Below are 22,116 nucleotides of genomic sequence, written 5' to 3'. Positions count from 1 at the left end.
TAATTTCCCTTAAAGAAACTCTTTAATTTTCCATTTTGTTGAAAGTGAGGTTTATAGGTTTTTTCTAGGAGTCATGGCTTTAGATCAAGAAATATTCTCCCAAGAAAAACATTTTGACCTCCACCCTCACCATCACCTAAAACCTGACAAAATCAGGTATAGTACTTATTGCGGGGAACAGAGCAATCCCTTGATTGACTTAATACCATGAATGGAATAAATCCAGGCATCATAGGTCAAAGGAGTCCTCTTCCTAAATGTTATTCTGTCACATATATTTGCAATATTTACTCCACAATGACTTATGTACGTACCCTTAAGAACATCCCCACACATCCACACTTTGAAAAGAAAATCAAGAAATGTCCCATCATAATCCACACCCACCCCATTCTAAATGCCTATGTATTCTGCTTTGAAAAAGCAATGCAACGGTCAGAATACCCTTCTATACTCTTTGTCCTTCGAAGTGCACACAAAAGGTCATTAAGAAATCAGCCAACTATTTGCTTCTGGATAGGGATACCAGGATGGATAGCTAGAAAGGAGCCAATCATTCCCAGTGCCCTCCAGTTACTTATCTTAGTCCCCATCCCTCACTTCCTGGGGATATAGGATTGTTTGTCCCTCTAGTAGAAAACTCCAGCAGCAAACTAAAGTTTGAATAGATGCTTCATTCAGGTACCAAGAAATTTCAACAATAAAAATAATCGAAACCGCCTACAAATACAACTGCAGTATAAACACTACCTTTCAATCTCTTAAAATACATCTTGTTCTCGTGTCTCTCCAAGGTGACTGTGAGGTTACACTTAAATAAGCTTAGCGCGCTAAGTAGCAAGAACACATGCTGAGCAAAGGGAGTCATTTTCAATGTACAGTTATCATTCTCATTAGCCGCTCAGTAACTTTAGGTGAGCTGATAACCCAAAGTGACTGGAGGTAGAAGAGGAAGTCGAAATCTTTAAGAAATAAATTTGTTTCGTTGAGGATGAGACCAGCCCTAGACCTACATCTGTCTTTAATTCTCTACTTTCCTACTTTGAAGTAAAATACAAAGAGAAATTATATAAATAAATGTTAATTTGATTAGCTTAATAAGGTTACTTAAACCACTCTTTAGAAGAAAAGTAGCCAAGTGAAAAAGGACACTGGCTTTGACATTAAATACCTCCACTTTTGAGACTAGCCTTGCTCCTTGCCAGTTCGGTGACCTGAGGAAGATGTTACCTAAGCTCTCAAAGCTTGAGTCTCCTCATTTGCAAAAAGGAAGATTAATATTTGTGTAGGTTTGAAATGAGAGGATGACTTTAAAATACATGCAAAATCTTTCACAAGGCACAAGTTCCATAGTTGTTCATTTATGGTATAATTATTTGGTGATTATTTCTGCTAAAAGAACCTCGGAGTACTAGAGATAGTAGTAGTAATAGCAGTAACAATAGCTAACATCTATCAAGTCCTTATTTTGGGTCAGATGCTGGTTCTACTATTCTTGTAGCTTTCACACGTATCATGAGTTGTATGTATTGGACTCTATCTCACTTTCTTCCCTAAATTAAATACATGCCATTCCTCCTGTAAAAGTGTGTATATGTATATGCTGATATATATGCATTTGTAAGTTAAATGCATATTTGTAAGTCAAATGCATATTAAGAAAACTTAAATGGAAATGAAAACTGCTTTCTTCAGTTGAATCATGTCCAATACCAAACATGAAAATCACATCTCTTATAGCTCTACATTATATTTATCCTAACATATAATCCTTTCCCTTTTCTTGTTCTAGTCAATTTTACTTTCTTAATTTTTTTGGTTATATATCAGTTTGGTTTTTTAAATTCATATAGAAGACTTCTATAAATATAGAAATAAAAAGGACACTTTTGCACAGTAGCATGATTTAGAATACTTGAAATTAAATAAAATGTATACTGAATTGATATCATAAATCAACATTATCCTCTGTTTTAACAGTCTTTGCCTATCTGGCCACAGTTTTTCATATTCTCTGTTGGCAGTTAATTCTAACATCAACTGTTCTTATACTACAGCAGAACATTTTTTCCCCTTAACATCAGTTTGTCTATTTATTCTCCTGTTTCAGTTAAAGAATGACAATAATTGGATCTTACCCTAATCTTCATAACTCTATCTTGTTGCTATGTCATGATGCTGTTCTACATATTTTTACTCTTATTCTTGCTTTTATTAAGGTCAATTTTATCAAAACACTTCTCAAAGAAAAACTAAATTATGTGTGAAATTTTTCAGGTCTGGGGATCAACCATCTATATGAAAAAATTATAATTCCATTACTGTAGAAATATCTTCCTTCTCTACACTTCAAATGTTTGACTAATATGCTTTTTGTTCTTTAAAATGTTTGGATAAAAGGCTTGAAAGCATATCATTGCCAATACCATTTTCTAAAAATCAACAAGCTTTATAGTTTCTTATAAAGACTGTGACCTGAGGCAGGACTTCGCACTGCACATTCACAAGGATATTAATTCCCAAAGCTCTGTGTGATTTGAATACCATTGCTGTCATTTGTCTTCCCTTCTTTTCCCCAGAGAGAAAGCTCAGATACTTTTCAAGTTACTTCTCTGCATTCCAGATGAAAGAAGATGAAGGAAAATGAAATTAACGTTATAAATTTAATGATTTAAGTTTAGCGATTTTTGTTACGTTTTTCTTGGAAATTTTTAAATTGCTTTTCCCCAAGTTAATTCCATATCTCTACAGGAAAAATAGCTGAACCTAGTAAAAAGTTAATGGGCAATTATTTAATTTACTTCCAACTGAATTTACTTTTCTTGTTTTCAAAACGATTAAAGTATGAAAGGAATATTTTTAGTTTTCTTTTTTAGGAAATCCAAGTTAATTTTAATAAGATAGCAATCCTTGTTGCTCTTTATATCAGTGATTTGGGAGGAGTTACTAAAAATGGTAGAAGGGCAACTGAAGAATTTAGTATTATTCTAAAATTTTATGAAATTTGTAAATTTTAGTTTCACAGAGTGATTTATGAAATAAATTTATTTATTTATGAAATAAAATATTCTCTACGAAACACTGAAGAGAAAACAAAATATATTCTTTAGGTTAGATGTTAAGCGATAATGTAGCCTAGTGTCTTGTCATATTTGACCCTTACCTGGTGACATTTTTTGCCATTGATTAAAAAAGGAATAATTCACTAGAAACTTTGAAAGTAAAAACACTTCCTTGGTATTCCCAATGCCTATAACAATGCCCGATTTTGAATGAAGAGAAAAAGTAAATATTTGATTTCTTCCCTGACTGGTTGTTCTAATTAAGCATCCCCTTGGATCCCAAGACAATTCAAAAATGAATTCCATAAGATGCAGCCAGTACAGAGGAAATCTCCAGAGAAATGGACACGAGCTTTCATTCCAGGGGAGAAAGAAAGATTATTTTCTTGAACAGAGATGTCATATGACCCTATAGAGTGTCTGTATCAAGTTCAATTCCAGATATTGGCTGGGGAGAGAATCAATGGAGTATGATTAAGAATCACAAGCCTTCACCCTGGAGACAAATGGAGCAAGGAGGATAAGGGTACTCCCTGAAGATCCGTCAGAACAAAAGAAGGGGAGAGGCAGGAAATCAGGAAATGCCAGCGCCAGGTCTCATTGAGAATGTAGGCATTTTCATTCTGGCCAGATTTCCAAGAATATATCCCAGCTGAATTCTTTTTTGAAGAGAAAAAAAATGAATACAGTAAATCTCTTCCTAACATTCTATCAGCTAGAAATCTCCATTACTTGGCCCTTCTGAATCTTTATATAATGAAAACTGATGATTAGGTTTTTAAGTATCTTTTGTACCATCAAAGTAAAGTTTGTATTATACCTGATATAGTTTAACTGTTAAATATACATTTTTAAAAGAAGCCACCCATGTATGACATTCATTTATAGCTATTTAAGTCCACTCTACTGCAGACACTTGTTCATCCCACAGTGGACCAGAGGCTCAATGAGAGCTACGAGGCTCTTGCCCTCAGGAGCTCATGATAAAATACCAGAACATAAAAAGTTTAAACAATCAGGGCAGTACAATTTCTAGTTCCTATGATCCATGTACAGGATAGAAATTTTTCTGTAAAATTTTTTTTCAAAGAATGTGGACATCCAAAGCGGCAAAGAAGTTGCTATATCAAGGGATAGAAAAGTAAATTGTCAGTAAGTATCAAGATAATGACTGAAAAAGAATGACATGGTATAAGAGAAAGGAAATGGAGGATTAATGAAAAAGATTATCAGAAGAAATTGAATAAAAGAGAAAAACAGTCAAGGGATAACTATATACACCTATTTAGATATTTATGAAACATAATTCAATTTAGTATGCAATTTAAAAATAAAGACAGTCACAATAAAAGAATCACGATGGAATACATATTTGGAATGCCAAACTTTTGAGTTTTTTCATCCTATGCCCCAATTATGCTCATACCGTATATAGTTCCAAATCAAGTCATGCACCCTACAGTGAACCAATAAAGTATTAAACTTCAAACTCTAATTTGGACTCCGTTAATTTGTACATAATGGTTCGTTTGTTCATTTGTTCATTCATTCTTGCATTCATCAAAAATTCAGCACATTCTATATGCCAGGCATTTTACTAAGGGATTCACTGATGAGCTAAATCAGACATAGTTCTTCACTGTGAAACGCCAACTAGTTTGTGACGGAGAGAGGCAGTGAGATATGACCGAGCCTGGAGGATAGGGCGGGATTTTCTGAGGAACTGGTATTCCAGATGAGATTTTGAATATAGGATTTTAAACTAGGTTAAAGGAGCATGGACGTGAGGGCAGGATGAAGAACAAGAACTTCCTATGCAAGGAAAACAGCATGTGCAAAGGTCCTGTGGGGAGACAGGTGGGGATACAGACAGGAGGAGGCTCTATGCAAGGCCCCTGTGGCAGAGCTCAGGGTCCAAGGGAGAGAGCGGCTCTAGGAAGGGCTCTAGGTTGACAGGCCTCAGGTCACTCATGAACTTGGGAAGACTTTGATGAGATGGGGGTAGGAGGTGAGTGGACTGGGTATTAGGGAGAAATGTTCAGAGATGTATTTTGAAATTATTTTGTCTGCCTGTCAGAGTAGAGAAAGGCCTGGAAAAATAAAAAGAAGAGTAAATGCAGGAAAATCACTTAGAAGCTTTTTTGCATTAATTTAGCCTAAAGATACAGTAACTGGGACTAGGACAGTGCCAATAGAAAAGGAGAAAAGTCAATTGATATCAAAATTATTTAGAAAGTTAAAAACCAAGACTTGATTCATAGTTTGTATATTGGGGTGGGGAGGGGGGAGAGAGGCAGGGAATGGATACAGTAAGGATAACTCAGATCTTTGGTAGTATAACCAGAATATTGTAGGCATCATTCACAAAGATAACAAATACAGAACAAAGAGCAAGGATTTAGGACCAGATTTGGGGCAGTGGAAAGAGAACATTTGTGAGTTTCACTTTGGAGGGCCACTGTGACATCCAAGAGCCTGACATAAGGGTCTATTTCTCAGAGGAGAGGCCTAGGCTAGAAACATATTTATGTGGGTATGGACGATTTCCCCTAAAGAGAAGAAATAAAAATGAGAGAAAATATAGGGCCACTTTCAAAACCTCCTAGGATCCTAAACATTTAATGGTCAATTGGACAGAAATGAGCTGCCTAGGAAGCTGAGGGAAAGTGGGAAACAAAATGAGAGCACACGTAAGGGAAGAGAACGTCTCGAGAAGAAGGGAGGGGCCAGTATTGCCGAGAATTACACAGATGTTAATCTAATATGCTGACAAGTGAAATGCTACCGCTGCATTTAGCAAAATACAAATCATATATCACCAACTAGAGCTACTTTGACAGAGCAGGGGTGTGGCAACTAGATCGAAACAGACTGAGGAGTAGATGGGGAAGGGATGTGAAGAAAAGATGGCGGTCAATACAGACAATATTCTTGACACTGAAGGAACTGAGAGAGAGAAGTTATTTGTAAGAGGATGTGAGAAAAACAGAGATTTGTTGTTTATTTTGTTTTGCTTATAATGGTTTGATTTGTTGGGATCCGTTTGTTTTGGGGGGAGACGGAAACATATTTAAAAGTAAATGGGAACCCTTAAGCAGTTGAAAAAAAAAAGAAAAATACAGTTTGATAGGTTAAGATCCTGAGAAAGCCAAGGAGTTGTGATTAAGTAGGGAATGAGGATGGGATGGATACCAGATGTAGGTGGATTACATGCTAGGTATGAGGAAGCAGAGGGCTTCCATTTATATATGCCTGTGTGTGAAACAGTAAGTGAGACAGCTTGCTCAGACTAGATCGTTAGCTGAAATAGCCAGTAGTAAAAGGGTAATGGGATAGAGGTTTAAGAAGAATGGATAAGATTTGCAACTGTCATTGAGAGGAATGGGAGATATAATTGACCAAAGAAACATAGTAAGATCATGGAAGTACTAAGAGTCCAGTGAAAATAGGTGGTTATGTATTTACAGTGGAAGCAACCTGCCATGTTGTGAGGTTTCAACAGCACTTGGCCATCGGTGGACATAATTGCAGTCATTCAGGAATGAGGTTTTGCCTTTTGAACAGAAGAGCAATGGACAAGAAAGAAAAAGGAGTGTTTTTGAAATGACAGAGCTCTGAGCTAGATTGGAAGAAAGTGAAAAAGGAGAGATCTGATGGCCTTGGAGACAGGATAGGGGTCAATGGACTAGAGTGCTTGATGAGGGTGAAGGAGTAGTTGTAGTGTAAATAGCTGCAAAAACAAGCTTGTGGACCTGCTTGAATTAGTGATCTGAGAGACGGAACAGATTGAGGTGATCATAAGATCCAGAGGGTGTGTGTGAGAATAGAAGACTGAGATGGAGTACTGAAAAGGTCATTGAAGACAAATAGCACGTCAAAGAACTGAGAGGAGAAGGTTCTGACAGGTCATCCCCATCAATGCTGAAGTGCACCGGAATGACGGCAGCCCAAAAGGAGAAAGGCAGCCAATGATTCAGGTATCAATAGCTTAAATGAATGATGAGGACTGGCCAAAAGATCTGTAGGTGATTGCAGCAGAGACCATCCATGGAGGATAGGACAGTAAAACAGCCTCAAAGAAGCAATTCTTTTTTGACTAATGGATTTGGGAATAATGACCTCAAAGCAACAATGAGGAGATGGTGCATATCAACCCTATCTCCAAGTCCTGTTTTCAGAATAACATTTAAACCAATTATTCATCTTCTCTACTAACAAAATTATACTTACAGTCAAAAATTTTGTAAAGATGACTTATAGCAAAGAATATCAAAATTACCGTAATTATACCACTACTATTACAGGGAAAGAATTAACTGCTCCTTATGATTCTCAGGGAAAGGAGTCATCTGGAACAAGAGTCAGTAAACTTTTTCTCTAAAGCATCATACAGTAAACACTTCAGGCTTTGTGGGCCAGTCTGTCACAACTATGGAATTCTGACACTGTTGCATGGAAGCGGCCATAGACAATGCATAAATGAAGGTGATATTTTGAACCCAATCTATCCCACTACCATATCTGTCATTCAAATTAAGTCAGAAAAAGTGGTGTTAGAATTTAAAAACCAATAACCACTGCTTTCAGACTTAAAACTAAAGAAAATCAACCAGAAGTTCATTATTTTCCTTTCCCTTAAAAGAAATAAAATTGAATGCAAGAACTCACCTGAACATAGAGTTCTCTGAGCTCATACTGAAATTTCTTGGGATCTGTGGTAACTGTTACTGGGCCAATTTCTGTGGAGATAAAAATGACATAGGTCAAAAATAGTGATCAATAGCGTTAAAGACTTTAATGTACTATGTCTGCAAATGTCTTTTCACTATGCACTACATGGTTATTTAACAATTAGAAATAGTCAGCAAAACAACAAAGACCACTTCTCAATTTATAGCAACCAAAGAATACCTTAAAATTTGCTGTAAATTATGCATACCTTAAAAAGTGGATTTTTAGCCTCAGAAAATGCAGAGATAGTGAAAAAGGTCACAGGACAAAGAGTCAGGAGACGCCAGTTTCGGTCTCTTTTTACTCTCACCAGTCAGTGATATTAATTGGGCACCTACTTTGTTGTTGAAGTCTAAATGAATCACTTATTCATCTTTTAATTCTTCTTTCTCAACTATAAATTGTAAATTTGTCTGCAAATAAAAAATTTAATACTAAACAAAAAACAAATGACCCTTCCCTGTCTATCCCACAGGGTTTTTAAGAACTTGTAGAAGCAAAGATATGAGGATATTAAAAGTTCAGAAAACAGTCCCTATTGCTTCCTTCACCATGGCTGGTGTTGCTGTCCATCACTATCACCATTCTCCTAAGCTGGCTTTGACCACCATAATTATCTTTGGGGTCACTGACACCCTCATAACTGCCTTAATGTACTGCACAAACCATTGTTTCAAGTGGAAACAGGTGAGGGGACCACTGCATTCCTTGGAACATCAAGATCTAAGTCAGGTGAAGAGAAAGAGCCCAGATACCAGTGTGGATTAAATTGATTGATTGATTGATAGAACAATAGTGAGAAAGATATAAATATATAGATATAGATATATACAGCAGGTTTATAATAAACATTTTAATGTGCCAAGACCATTTTCTAAAAACAGAAAATCAACCTTTAAAATAGACAACCAGAAACTGGCCTTTACAGGTATCAATTACTTCCCCCAGGAAACATTCATATATTTAAGTAATAGTATTAAAATTCATCCAAGTATCATGTGTACAGACATATCACCTTAAGTTCCCAGGGTGGATGAAAATTTTTCTATTTTATCTAATGAAGATAACAATACAAAATTATAAAAGTACTTAACATTTAGTTTTTATAAGACATTATCTAGCTTCAAATGCATACTGCTAGAAAAGGACTTTACAACTTCAAAGGCTAATAATTAATTAGCCAGGCCTTCTATAATGTGCTAAATGTGATATAAAAACAGACTTTTAGAATTTTAGAAATAAATGAGGTAAATTGGAAAGGAAGCACGATATGCCTGTCATAAGGCATGTAATTTTTCTTAGAAATTACATGAAAAAAATGTCACCATCCTTCACCAGATTAGACACCTTGCAGTATGCAAAAGGAATGGAGAGGCGATTGAAGAAACTGTGTGAAAATGCAAACATCTGCATTCTATACAGAGCAGAACAGTCACTGGCTGTGTAAAAGTCATGTCCTGAGTATATGGAAAATCGGAGAAGTCCACTACCTCAAGATTAAACAAAGGCATACTTTGCAAAGGAATGCAAAACAGCAAAGAATATGCTAGGCAGTTACACCCTGACATATAAATTGTCAGCAGCACTGTCAAGCCAAGCTTCTATGTTCCTCCATGGTATAATACTGAAGTAATTCTAGAATTCAAAACTCAAGAAGTAGAAAGAAATACAAAGAACACTAGAAAAAAAATTAATTATATGAAAATAAAAAGTACAGACATGCCAGAACATTCCCTATAATAATAATTTTTAAAATAACCCTGATATATGTCTGTTCTTCAATAGTGGAGATTAAGGGATGCTATTAAAATAGGAGGACTGATTCGCCTTCATTTAGTTATTGAGAGATTCAAATATCCACCTGTTTTCAACAAAGATAGGAAATATCTCCTGAAGCTCATTAATGCACATTTTTGCAAATCACACTGGACAGCTGAGGTAAAACTTCTATCAGTTATGAGCAACACTCAGGAGAGGTAAAGGCCCACCGAGCTGCCACATCCCTCCAGGTGTAAGCATCTTTTCAAACTCTTTTGAATTGAATGATATAACCATTTGGCAAAATCAGCCCTCCTCCCTCTCAGGACTTGTGTCCATTCCAGTCTTTCTCTTCATTTAACAGAGCCTTATGCCAGCTGTGTCATGAGCAATTTCCTCTTCTCTTCCTTTTTTCTCACGTTGGTTTCATCCCCTGTCAAGCCTTTGATGACATTCAACAGGTACAATTTTGTCTTCTCTTCCTTCCTGAACATGGTCCTCTATTGCTTATAAAATTAAATGGGAACCCTCCAAGGCATTTCAGGCCCTCTCTTCTATTTATCTAATCTTCCAACTTCGTCACACCCCTTAGCATGAAGCTACTGCTCTTCCTCACCCATGGCCATCACCATGTCCATGGCCATCTGCCCATACACCTCTTATTCTTTAAAGCCTGATTCAAGTCCTATCTTCTTGAATGTTTTGCCTTTTCTTCAATATGCTTTAATGTTGTTTGATGTCTGTATAATAAAGACATGGGAAGAATGAAGGTGAATAACATTTAACAGAATGCAGGGACAATATCCTATTTTATTCAACCATCAATCTCCAAACAGAATCCTCAAGCTAGATGGGGCATTAAAGATCATTTGGTTCAATTCTCTTATCTACAGACAAGAAAACTTGAGGTTCAGAGAAGATGACCCTGAAAGATTTTGGTAGTGAAGAAAGAGGTTAAGATATCTAGAAATATTTTCTACACTGAGCAACCTCCACACCTCACTAACATTTCCTCTTTTCCAAGATCTCCATTCTGTCAATGATTACATCACTATTAACTTTCTTCTTTCCTCTGGACCATAGGCAAGACAGGCCATGTTAGGAGTGCCTAATTCGATGCACACAATATCTAGAATTCTTTATTGTCACATGCCTGGATATTATCTTTAATAGAACAAAGAAAATTATCTCTCTTGCCTAGTAGGTATTATAACTAAAAACACAAAGAAACCTCACTAGAAAATTCCTTCTCTAATCTATTTAACAAACACACATTGATCGTGGACTATATATGGTCGCCACCGGTAGCATAAGGACGACCAAACGTGAACCCTGCCTTCAAAGTCCTGATGGATCTAGTGGAGAAAATAAAACTAATATGTAATTACAGTACAATACAATAAATGCATAAAGAGAAGTATGGAAAAGGTAGTGTGGGAGTACTAATTAACATAGAAAAAAATTTTTTTCAGAATGAACCATGGGGATTTCAAAAAGGAAATGAAAATTTAGGATTCCATATTAGAGAAAACAAAAACGTTCTTTATTAAAACTAATTTCTTTTAAAATTCTATATATCAAGTTTTCACGACAGCCCTGTATTTTATCAAATTACTATTACCTATAACTATCGATATTTGCAAGTACAATTCACAATACTTTGTAACATATAGTGGCTTCCTTTGAGCCTCACAATAACCTCATGAAGAAGTTAAAATACATACAATTATACAAAAAACTGAAGGTTGGATGATAAGCCAAAGCCAACCAGTCCCTTTGAAGGCTACCACAATACTGTGTGCCTGCGACATGATGGCATCTACCAGATAATACTATGGCTGCCATTGCTTTTTTGTCTCCCTCACTTGACTGTCAGCCCAAGGAGATGAATTGTCTCAGTGTACCTATAATAGAGTCTCAGTAAATGTCTGAAGACGGGAAGAAGGGAGAGAAGGGAAGAAATAGAATAAAGGTTAAGCCCAGGCCTTCAGACCCTTTATTTTGTGCTCTTTTCATTTTACCATGGAGCCTCCACGCTATAGCTAAGACCACGCTACATGATCAGCATGATGACACTGACTAGTCAACTGAGAAAGTCTTCAGTTTACTCTTTTAACCAAATGTTTTGCTCTTTAATCAAGTTCTTGATGCAGATAATCAATAGATACAATTTTCCACATATAGCTTATCTTAAAAAGCAAAAGAACATTAAGATAACATGTTATTAAAAATATAAGGAGTATGTCATGCTTCAGAAGACTACTTTTGATTTAAAAAAATAACTGTCTGAGACTCTTAAAAAAGCCTTTCCTCTTCTCATTAATTGTGTTATTTCCTGTTTCCTAGGGATTTATCAGATGGGTTGGATTTATTTCCAACATCTCAGCCATTGTTCTCTTAACCCGAGTTGCTGGATTGAATTTGAGAAAATAGTGGAAAGAAGTTCACAGTGTAATATTTTCTTTCACTGCTTCACTTGGCAAGATCGATATCCAGTTCCTCACTTCCTTTTTCCTTTCTACTAACAGATTTCTGATCCTTATAGTTTTTCTTTACTCAAAGTGGCTCCTTGATAATAAGAGGAATATTTACTGCTGCTTGCTGGGGTCTCAATACTGTCTGTGAATGATTTGATAACAATGTTCACAATTTCCTTGCTTTTTTGAAAAAAATTATGTAGTTCTTGGCTTTATATTTATAGTTATACATAAATATGTGAAAAGTTAAAATGAAAACCCCTAAGCTGCATTATAAATTAATATTTGCAAAGCACTGTAAAAGAACAAAAGAAATATATAAACCACAGGGCTTGCCATAATGGAAATTTAAATATAGTTGAAAACTTAAAAAAAAGCAAGGTATGAAAAATTAAACAGTTTAATCTAGCATCAGAGAAGCGCAAGTGATATAGATACAAAGGGACAGCAAATTTCTTCAGTGTCCAGAGAAAGACCCCTGAGCTCTAGGGAAATATACAGTGAAGGTATCAGGGAGAAGATGTGGTACGGCACTTGAAGTGAACACTGGACACAGAGGGTGACGTCAGAGCAAAGAAATTCCAGGCACTGTGATATGGCCTATTCAAAACGCCTTCCATGAGCTGAATCTCAACACATTCCACTTTGTAAAAATTCCACTCTTAGTCAATAATTTTACACAAATCAATGATGTCTTCTATGTGCAAAGTTGCTAATATAAATATATACATATTCAAAATATTAATATTGTTTACATGAAAATTAATAAATTATGTTTCTTGCCTTGGGATGGTACAGAAAATCAGATTAATAACTATATTTACTTTCACTGTTTTCAGTTGAATCTACGATACACTCTTTCCAGATTTCTCTCTCCTCACTTAATTATAATGTTGCTGTCCAGCACCATTTTTAAATGATTTGCATCTAAGCCACAAAAACAGAACTGTTTCCTGACTTTGAGCTGAGCCAATGCCAAGTATATTTCAGGCCTCATTTAATTGAGCACATGCCTACTCACATTAGAAGAGGTAATTTTCAAGACCACTTAAAGGCCCTTAATGATTATTTTGACATGAAGTGATGTACTTGGTGTGTTTTATAAAATCTGAGTCAAAGATGAATTCATGTACAGCATGTTATCTAATATTGATTACATAGCATTCTAATTTAATTTCCAAAAAGATTATTCATTTAACAGTGAGTTGTATAACCTTAAACGTATGCACTTAGCAACACTGCAGATAATATATGTATAATGAAAGGCTCATTTCACTTGGACTGAACAGGATATAGAAAAAGTCATGAACATGAATTCTGTAATGTTTCACAGCTGTTTAGAGGAGGAAGCAAAGAAGAATGCCTTAATAATTGACAGTCCTCACAGGACTGTGAGGTATACTGAGTAGGATGTTATTGCTTAGACTGGACTTTGGCCAGGGCTCCAGCAAGCATTCTTACAACAACAGCCATGGGATTTTTAATGGCCAACAAAATTCAGACGCTCAGTTTCACCTGTAATACTAAAAATGGCATTTTTTGTTTTTTGAGCAAAGATGTTGCTGATTATACGGATCTGAAAATGAAAACTCCAAGATAACAAATTCTTTTTTAAATACATCTTTATTGGAGTACAACTGCTTCACCATACTGTGTTAGTTTCTGCTGCAAAACAAAGCAAATCAGCCTTATGCATACACATGTCCCCTTATCCCCTCCCTCTTGAGCCTCCCCCTCCCATCCTCCTTATCCCACCCCTCTAGGTCATCGCGAAGCACCCAGCCGATCTCCCGGTGCTCTGCTGCTGCTTCCCACCAGCCAACTATTTTACATTCGGTAGTGTATATATGTCGATGCTACTCTCACTTCGCCCCAGCTTCGCCCTCCCACCCCATGTCAAGAATTCCATTCTCTATGTCTACCTCTTTATTCCTGCCCTGCAACTAGGTTCATCAGTACCATTCTTTTTTTTTAGATTCCATATATATGTATTAGCATACGGTATTTGTTTTTCTTTCTGACTTACGTCACTCTGTGTGACAGTCTCTAGGTCCATCCACCTCACTACAAATAACTCAATTTTGTTTCTTTTTATGACTAATATTCCATTGTATATATGTGCCACATCTTCTTTATCCATTCGTCTGTCGATGGACATTTAGGTTGGTTCCATGTCCTCGCTATTGTAAACAGTGCTGCCGTGAACATTGTGGTGCATGTCTATTTTTGAATTAAGGTTTTCTCAGGGTATATGCCCAGTAGTGGGATTGCTGGGTCATATGGTATTTCTATTTTTAGTTTTTTAAGGAACCTCCATACTGTTCTCCATAGTGGTTGTATCAATTTACATTCCCACCAACACTGCAAGAGGGTTCCCTTTTCACCACACCCTTTCCAGCATTTATTGTTTCTAGCGTTTTTGATAATGGCCATTCTGACCGGCATGAGGTAATAACCTCATTGTAGTTTTGATTTGCATTTCTCTAATATTTAGTGATGTTGAGCAGCTTTTCATGTGTTTCTTGGCCATCTGTATGTCTTCTTTGGAGAAATGTCTATATAGGTCTTCCGCCCATTTTTTAACTGGATTGTTTGTTTTTTTGATATTGAGCTCCATGAGCTCTTTGTATATTTTGGAGATTAATCCTTTGTCTGTTGTTTCATTTGCAAATATTTTCTCCCATTCTGAGGGTTGTCTTTTTGTCTTCGTTATGGTTTCCTCTGCTGGGCAAAAGCTTTTAAGTTTAATTAAGTCCCATTTGTTTATTTTTGTTCTTATTTCTGTTACTCTAGGAGATGGGTCAAAAATGATCTTGCTGTGGTTTATGTCAAAGAGTGTTTTTCCTATGTTTTCCTCTAACAGTTTTATAGTGTCTGGTCTTACATTTAAGTCTTTAATCCATTTGGAGTTTAAGATAAACTCCAGAAAAAGATATCACAAAAACAGAAAATTATAGACCAGTATCACTGATGAACATAGACGCAAAAACCCTGAGCAAAACACTAGCAAACAGCACATTAAAAGGATCATACACCATGATCAAGTGGAGTTTATCCCAGGGATGCAAGAATTCTTCAGTATAAGCAAATCAATCAATGTGATACACCACATTAACAAATTGAAGAATAAAAACCATATGATCATCTCAATAGATGCAGAAAAAGCTTTCGACAAAATTCAACACCATTTATGATAAAAACTCTCCAGAAAATGGGCATAAAGGGAACCTACCTCAACATAATAAAGGCCATAAATGACAAACCCACAGCAAGCATCATATTCAATAGTGAAAAACTGAAAGCACTTCCACTAGGATCAGGAACAAGACAAGGATGTCCACTCTCGCCACTCTTATTCAACATAGTTTTGTAAGTCCTAGCCATGACAATCAGAGAAGAAATAAACAGAATACAAATTGGAAAAGAAGTAAAACTGTCACCATTTGCAGGTGACATGATACTATACATAGAAAATCCTGAAGATGCCACCAGAAAACTAATAGAACTAATCAATGAATCTGGTAAGGTTACGGCATACAAAATTAATGTACAGAAATCTCTACATTCCTATACACCAACAACGAAAAATCAGAAAGAGAAATTAAGGAAACACTCCCATTCACCACTGCAACGAAAAGAATAAAATACCTAGGAATAAACCTGCCTAAGGAGGTGAAAGACTTGTACTCAGAAAACTATAAAACACTGATGAAAGAAATCAAAGATGACATAAACAGATGGAGAAATATACCATGTTCTTGGACTGGAAGAATCAGTATTGTGAAAATGACTATACTGCCCAAAGCAATCTACAGATTCAATGCAATCCCTATCAAACCATCAATGGCATTCTTCACAGAATTAGAACAAAAAATCTTACAATTCATATGGAAACACAGAAGACCCCAAATAGCCACAGCAATCTTGAGAAAGAAAAACGGAGTTGGAGGAATCAGACTCCCAGACTTCAAACTTTACCACAAAGCTACAGTAATCAAGACAGTATGGTACTGGCACAGAAACAGAAATACAGATCAGTGGTACAGCATACACTGCCCAGAGATAAACCCCTGCACATATGGGTACCTAATTTATGACAAAGGAGGCAAGAACATACAATGGACAAAAGACAGCCTCTTCAATAAGTGGTGCTGGGAAAACTGGACAGCTACATGTAGAAGAATGAAATTAGAACACTGCCTAACACCAAACACTAAAATGGCATTTTAACATCAAAATATATCCGAGCAGACAAGGTATACTCAGATAATAAAACATATAATATTTTAAGTCATGCTATTTAATCAAATTTAACTAACAAGCTTTCCAATGTGATCAAGATACTCTGAAAGCAAACAAGAAGAAAATTAATACTATTTTCCAGAACATTTTTAAATTTAGATATGATATTCTTATAGGAGACTGTGTTTAAAACTTTAAAATGAAAAATATTAGAATTCATTTCAAAGTTTTAATTGTTCTCTTAGACAATTCTTTAGCATTAATAGTCTTCCAAATAAAAGTAAACATTGGGGAGGATAAAGAAAAGAAAAACTATAAAAGGAGCAGTAAAATGTTTTTGAAAAAGAAAATAATATGCTTGAAAATCCTTAGAAAAGAATCATTAATATTGCTGAAATTTCCACATGTTAGGAAAACACACTTAACTTCAGCCCTGATTGTTTCCACAAGTGAACAAATACATGCAGTCCTTTGATCATGTTTTCAGGGAAAATACAATTCAGTGGTCCAAAACCATATTTACGAAGTAAACACTTTATTTGCAAACAATGAGAATCAGAGGCATGGAAAAATATAGATGATTTTCATGTGTCTGTATATATGTTATAATATGTGTATGCTTTTCCCTAAATACTTGCATTCATTCATTCATTCAACAAACAGGCACTCTATCCTTAAGCTTGGTTCAAATAGGCAGGAGAAAGCAAATACATTTAAAGAGTGGTGTCTTGAGTATAAGAGAGTCAGAAGTATCTGGGTGTATCTTATAAACAAAGAGGTGGCTGAATGGACTTGTGACCGGTACAGTTGTACCAGGCCCTACTCTCAAAAGAACCCCTGCTTTGGGGTTTAATGCTTTGCAGTCACTGTCTTGAAATAATTTTATGTCTGAATTTATGTTTCGTAAAGCAAACTTCAATGGGAAGATGTTAACATGTACTCCAAGTTTTTAGCCTCATCTCATACATGGTCCTGCCCCTATCACCTTCTGGGGACAGGTTCTCAGCCACCTGTTCACCCACCCTCATATGCCCCCAGCCATACCCAGCACCCCAGTCCCTGCTTCTGCCATCTGCCCCAGTGAGGACCTGGATGTGAGGATTGGGAGGGTTAGGATGAGGGCACTCAAGTGCTGGCCAAGGTTAGAGGCCAAGTCTTAGCCTCTCAGCTGGGACAAGCCTTTTAATGAACTCCCAATCCATATGCCAGGCACTTCCCAGCACCAAGGTTTAAAGATCTCTGGGGGTCATCTGTCTGCCAAGAGTTGAGGCAATGGGGCCAGAGACGGAGGAGATATCTGGCTCAACTTCACCAGACCCTGCTTCCAGCCTGAGCACAGTGCTTGGGTCCCAATGGCAGGAGGGGGAATCTGACAGCCTTCATCCCTAGGTGGGACCTCAGGGACCAGAGGGGCCAGTGTGGGTCCGCACTTGAACCACAGGTATCCTGCTACCCAGGGGTGCTCCCTTTGCAGGAGCCATGCCAGGAGGATCTTCTCTTCCTCCTTGCAACCCTTTGTAGCCTAGCTTAAACCACTAAGCGAATTTTACCATCCATCTTTATTTTGTGCAATGTCAATATTAGATGCAAATATCAGAGCATTTGACTATTAGGTAGATTTACCCAAATTATACAATTTGTATTTCACGGCTGATACCAGATGGTGCCTCCAGCTTTCCAGAAGAGACACACAAGTCAGATTTGGGAAGGTTGAAGGAGGAACCATTCATTTATAATCCCAGCAACAGGATGAATGTTCCAGGTTTATCATGACATTGAATTAAATAGTACTCCTTATTGAAAAACATAAAGGATTTTTTAAATGAAAAAAGACCACAGTTACATAAAAGAAAGCTAAATATTAAAATGTTATTCTGCCAAGTTAATTTATGGATTTAATACATTAAAAATCTCAAAAACAATACTTTTTGGCTTATGTTTTAGAATACTTAGCAACAATATTCCTAAATTTATTCTGAACAGTACATGGGCAATCATATCAATGAAAACTGGCCAAAAAAACTATAAACAGGACATCTTAAGCATGAATAACTAAGAGGATAGAAGTGTTGACATACAAATAAATATGTAATAAGTAGAAAAGAATTAATAATTATATACAAACTAGCATCTGAAGACAAGATGCATAAAGTAAGATTATTTATTTTAAAAATATTTATCTCTAATTCATATTTTACAGTATCTAGTAAAAATAAGCTCCAAAGGGTTAAATGGTTCAATATAACCATTGTAATTATTTCAACTGAATATAAATTAGAATATGTATCAGATATATATAGAAAAATAACATTCTCCTTTTCAAAGTAATAGAAGAAATCACAAGGGGAAATACTGACAGATATGAATATATAAAAATCAAGTAAAAATTAAAATCTAAAAAAGATATAAAGCCAGATTTGCCAACATTTATGTCATCAATTAAAATAAATTAAAATCTATACTATCTGAAGAGATCAAATTTTTACACAAAAAAAATAAAGTACCAATCACTAAATGAAAGGAAAATTCATTAAAAGAAGGATAACAACAACAACAAAAAGACCAGAAACAAACGCTCATATTTAGTTATAGCAAAAGAGAGTGAACTGCAGCAAATCTGAAGTATCTTGTAAGAAAGAAAATGATTTTGTTTAATATTTTCACTCAAACCAGTATCATAGTAAACCTGCAATACTGGTACGGTTGTTAAGATTATAAGTGGCTGTAACTTTTGTGAAATTCACTGTAGTTATGTGTATGATATGATTATAGGTATGATAAGTCTTAAAAGTATCTTGTGATAAAGTCATTTCCCGCTTTGTTATAATCCGCTGAAAATAGATACTGATATTACTAGGATATCAATAATGTCAAAATAGAGAAATGATTATAAACATGATTCTCTAAATAATATTAGGCAGCAATTAAACTACTGTTCCATGTAGAAACACAAGTGAATGTTCATCTTACAACATTAAAAAGCAAAACATAGAATTATAGGTACCTTGATTGCAACCATCTACAAAGACACATACGCATAAAAACAAATTCTGAAAGGTCACACCACAGTAAAAATTGATTCTTGGAATAAGTGGAGTGATGATTACTTTTTTTCTTTCTTCAAATTTTTCAAATTATTTGTACTTGTAATTTAAGGAGAAAGAGAAGAATTTCACTTGATCACAGACAAGTATGAGGTTTTGTTCATAAATTCTGGCTGACTGTGGTTCTTAATTGGTTTAAATTGGTCACTGGAGAAAAGAGGCAAAAACATTTTTCAGCATTGGGCAACATAACAAGAAAAGCATTGATTTGAGACATTATCTGTTAATGCTGTGAGGCAAAATATTTTAACTATTTAGAATCTAACCAGAACAGTCATTGTCTGGATATGGTATTCTTTTCTAATCTTCTCACTTCCAGCTTCCAGCTTTCTTTCAAACGCCCAACTCTTGACAATGTCATCTTCCTACTGTTAGTTAGTCTTTATTGAATATACAAAGAATTCCTTTTGATTGGATGAAATAAAACACTCTCCACACTTGTAACACGGAAGCTCAATCACAGTCACATTTTTTTTCTCTTCTGCTTATTACTGACTTTTTTCTCTACACACTCTTGCAATGACATGTGTTCATATACACATGTGTGTCTTCTGTTTTGCTTTTTTTCTCTTCATAGAAAAAATATGGGAAATAGGAAATACCCAGTATAATTGTAAATATTGAACATGAAACCAAATCATCACTGTGAATATGCATTTTAAATTTAAATACCTCTCCTACTGGGAAGAAGTTCACAGTATTCATTTTTTTTTTTTTTTTCTTTTTGCGGTACACGGGCCTTTCACTGTTGTGGCCTCTCCCGCTGCGGAGCACAGGTTCCAGACGCGCAGGCCCAGCGGCCACGGCTCACGGGCTCAGCCGCTCCGCGGCATGTGGGATCTTCCCAGACCGGGGCACAAGCCCGTATCCCCTGCATCGGCAGGCGGACTCTCAACCACTGCGCCACCAGGGAAGCCCCCGGAGTATTCATCTTAGTTGGTAACTAAAAGCATCCCAGATTTGGAAGTTACTATAGTCTAAAGTAATGAAGTTAATTTACTATGTGCCATTGTGAATAGACTCCAAAGGCACTTTCAACTCAAGACAAACCCGTGCATCGTGCCCGTACCTGGTAAGAGGAAAGCATCCGCATAGGAGCCACCTCACTTCTCCTCCCACATCACGAGCGCACTACTGCATTAGCAAGGAGGGGGATGTCCCCATAGATACCAAGAGGCTGTGGCACATATCCACATCAAGGACAAGAGACACTCTGTGGCACTTCTCTCGTATCACAGTGATCAGTCCTTTCTTACCATTCAGGGTTTCAATACCTCTGCTCCAAGCTCCCATGCTTCCCTATTTTACTCTGAAGAACATTCCTATTAACCAATTATATCAAGCCTTCTCTTTAAAACTTGAACTGCAAAAGGCAGGAGTTGTTTCCTTTTTGTACTACATTCCTCAAACCAAAATAATTAATATGTTTTACAGACATCCATTAATAAAAATTAGCAGAGACACTGAGAGGGAGATTTGGCCAAGTGAAATTCCCAACCAAACTGATTAATAATAGTGCTTAGACGGGCGCTGATCCAGACACCACCAGAAAATCTACATAGCCTAGATGAAAAGTGACATTGGATTTGGGAAACGGTCCACTCGCATGGCCCTCATTTACTAAATGTTTGACACCTAAGAGTCAGTCGGTTGTCTTTCTTAAGAGCTCAGGCACTGGAATCAAAACTACTTGGGTTAGAAGCAAGGCTCTGCCACATAATAGTTTTTTGGTTTTGTTTTTAATTTTTATCCAGTTCCTAAATCTCAATGACTTTCAGTTTCCCCATCTATAAAGTGGGGGAAATAATCATAGCTACACCACTGTGTTGTCGTGAGAGTTTAATCAGGATAGCATGCATGATGCAATGCTTGGAATGGATTAAACACGCTAACTCTGCTATTGCTACTGCTGCTACTGCCAGTAACTTTCATGACAAAGTAAAATACATTATGTTATGTACTATGATTGGTTATATAAAAATCTACTATAATATAAGGAACAAATTCAGTCTTGGAGTTTAGAAAAACATAATACTTTTCTTGTGCTTATCACTGCTTAAGATGATTTAATGAATTTGAATTTCCAACTCAAATCGCATTAGTTAAGTAAGGTGTGTTGTTGTTTTTTTAAGGTACATTCTTATCAAGGCATGCCTCCTAAAAAAATCTTCTTATTTTTACCTTGCATCAGATGAAAAATGTCAAACTTTTAGACAAATAAAACTCTTGCTGGCCTTTGGAGATAACAAAACAACATATCTCACACTTGTCATTAAATCAGATCTCAGAATCTGAAGTTACATGATCAAGCATTTCAAAAATATGTTTGATCTTTAATTTCCACTTCTCTGATACTTAAAAATATTAATCCCCAAACAGGACTGAGATAAGAACAGCATTTATCAAAAAGAGAAAACAGGTATCTGATTTAGGGTTGCTAATTAATATAAGAAAATACTACTGTCAAGTTCTATTTTCTATTCACTCTTCCCAAAGTAATATAGAAAAATGTCCCCCTCTACATCTTTGTTTATATTTTTTCTATATAAGAGACTGTTCTCTCCCTTATCAAACTTTTCTTTAAGATTTAATTCAGGTCCCAACTTTTTTGGAACAAATTCCTGAGTGTTTCAATCCTTAAAGGTCACTCCTCTGAATTCTTTTAATGACATATCTCAACTGTTAAGTATTTACCCAATGTGGTAAATGTCCTCTAAAATGGCCTCCGATGACCCCCACTAC

At 36.0% G+C, this 22,116-nt stretch overlaps 1 protein-coding gene across 1 annotated transcript in view; it reads right to left on the bottom strand.

Moving 5' to 3' along the window:
* HMCN1 (hemicentin 1) overlaps window positions 1-22,116 on the bottom strand; it is a gene marked incomplete at its 5' end in the record, with an annotated part of 521,222 nt that overhangs the window by 404,906 nt on the left and 94,200 nt on the right. The window contains one exon of the mRNA XM_082648266.1: window positions 7,731-7,801. Within this exon, the coding sequence (XP_082504392.1) occupies window positions 7,731-7,801 (71 nt within the window). The remainder of the gene's footprint in view (window positions 1-7,730; window positions 7,802-22,116) is intronic.

Source organism: Grampus griseus, assembly GCF_964374135.1.
Source record: "Grampus griseus genome assembly, chromosome: 1".
NCBI classification, from domain to species: domain Eukaryota; kingdom Metazoa; phylum Chordata; class Mammalia; order Artiodactyla; family Delphinidae; genus Grampus; species Grampus griseus.
This window is presented reverse-complemented; position numbering and strand designations above follow the sequence as displayed.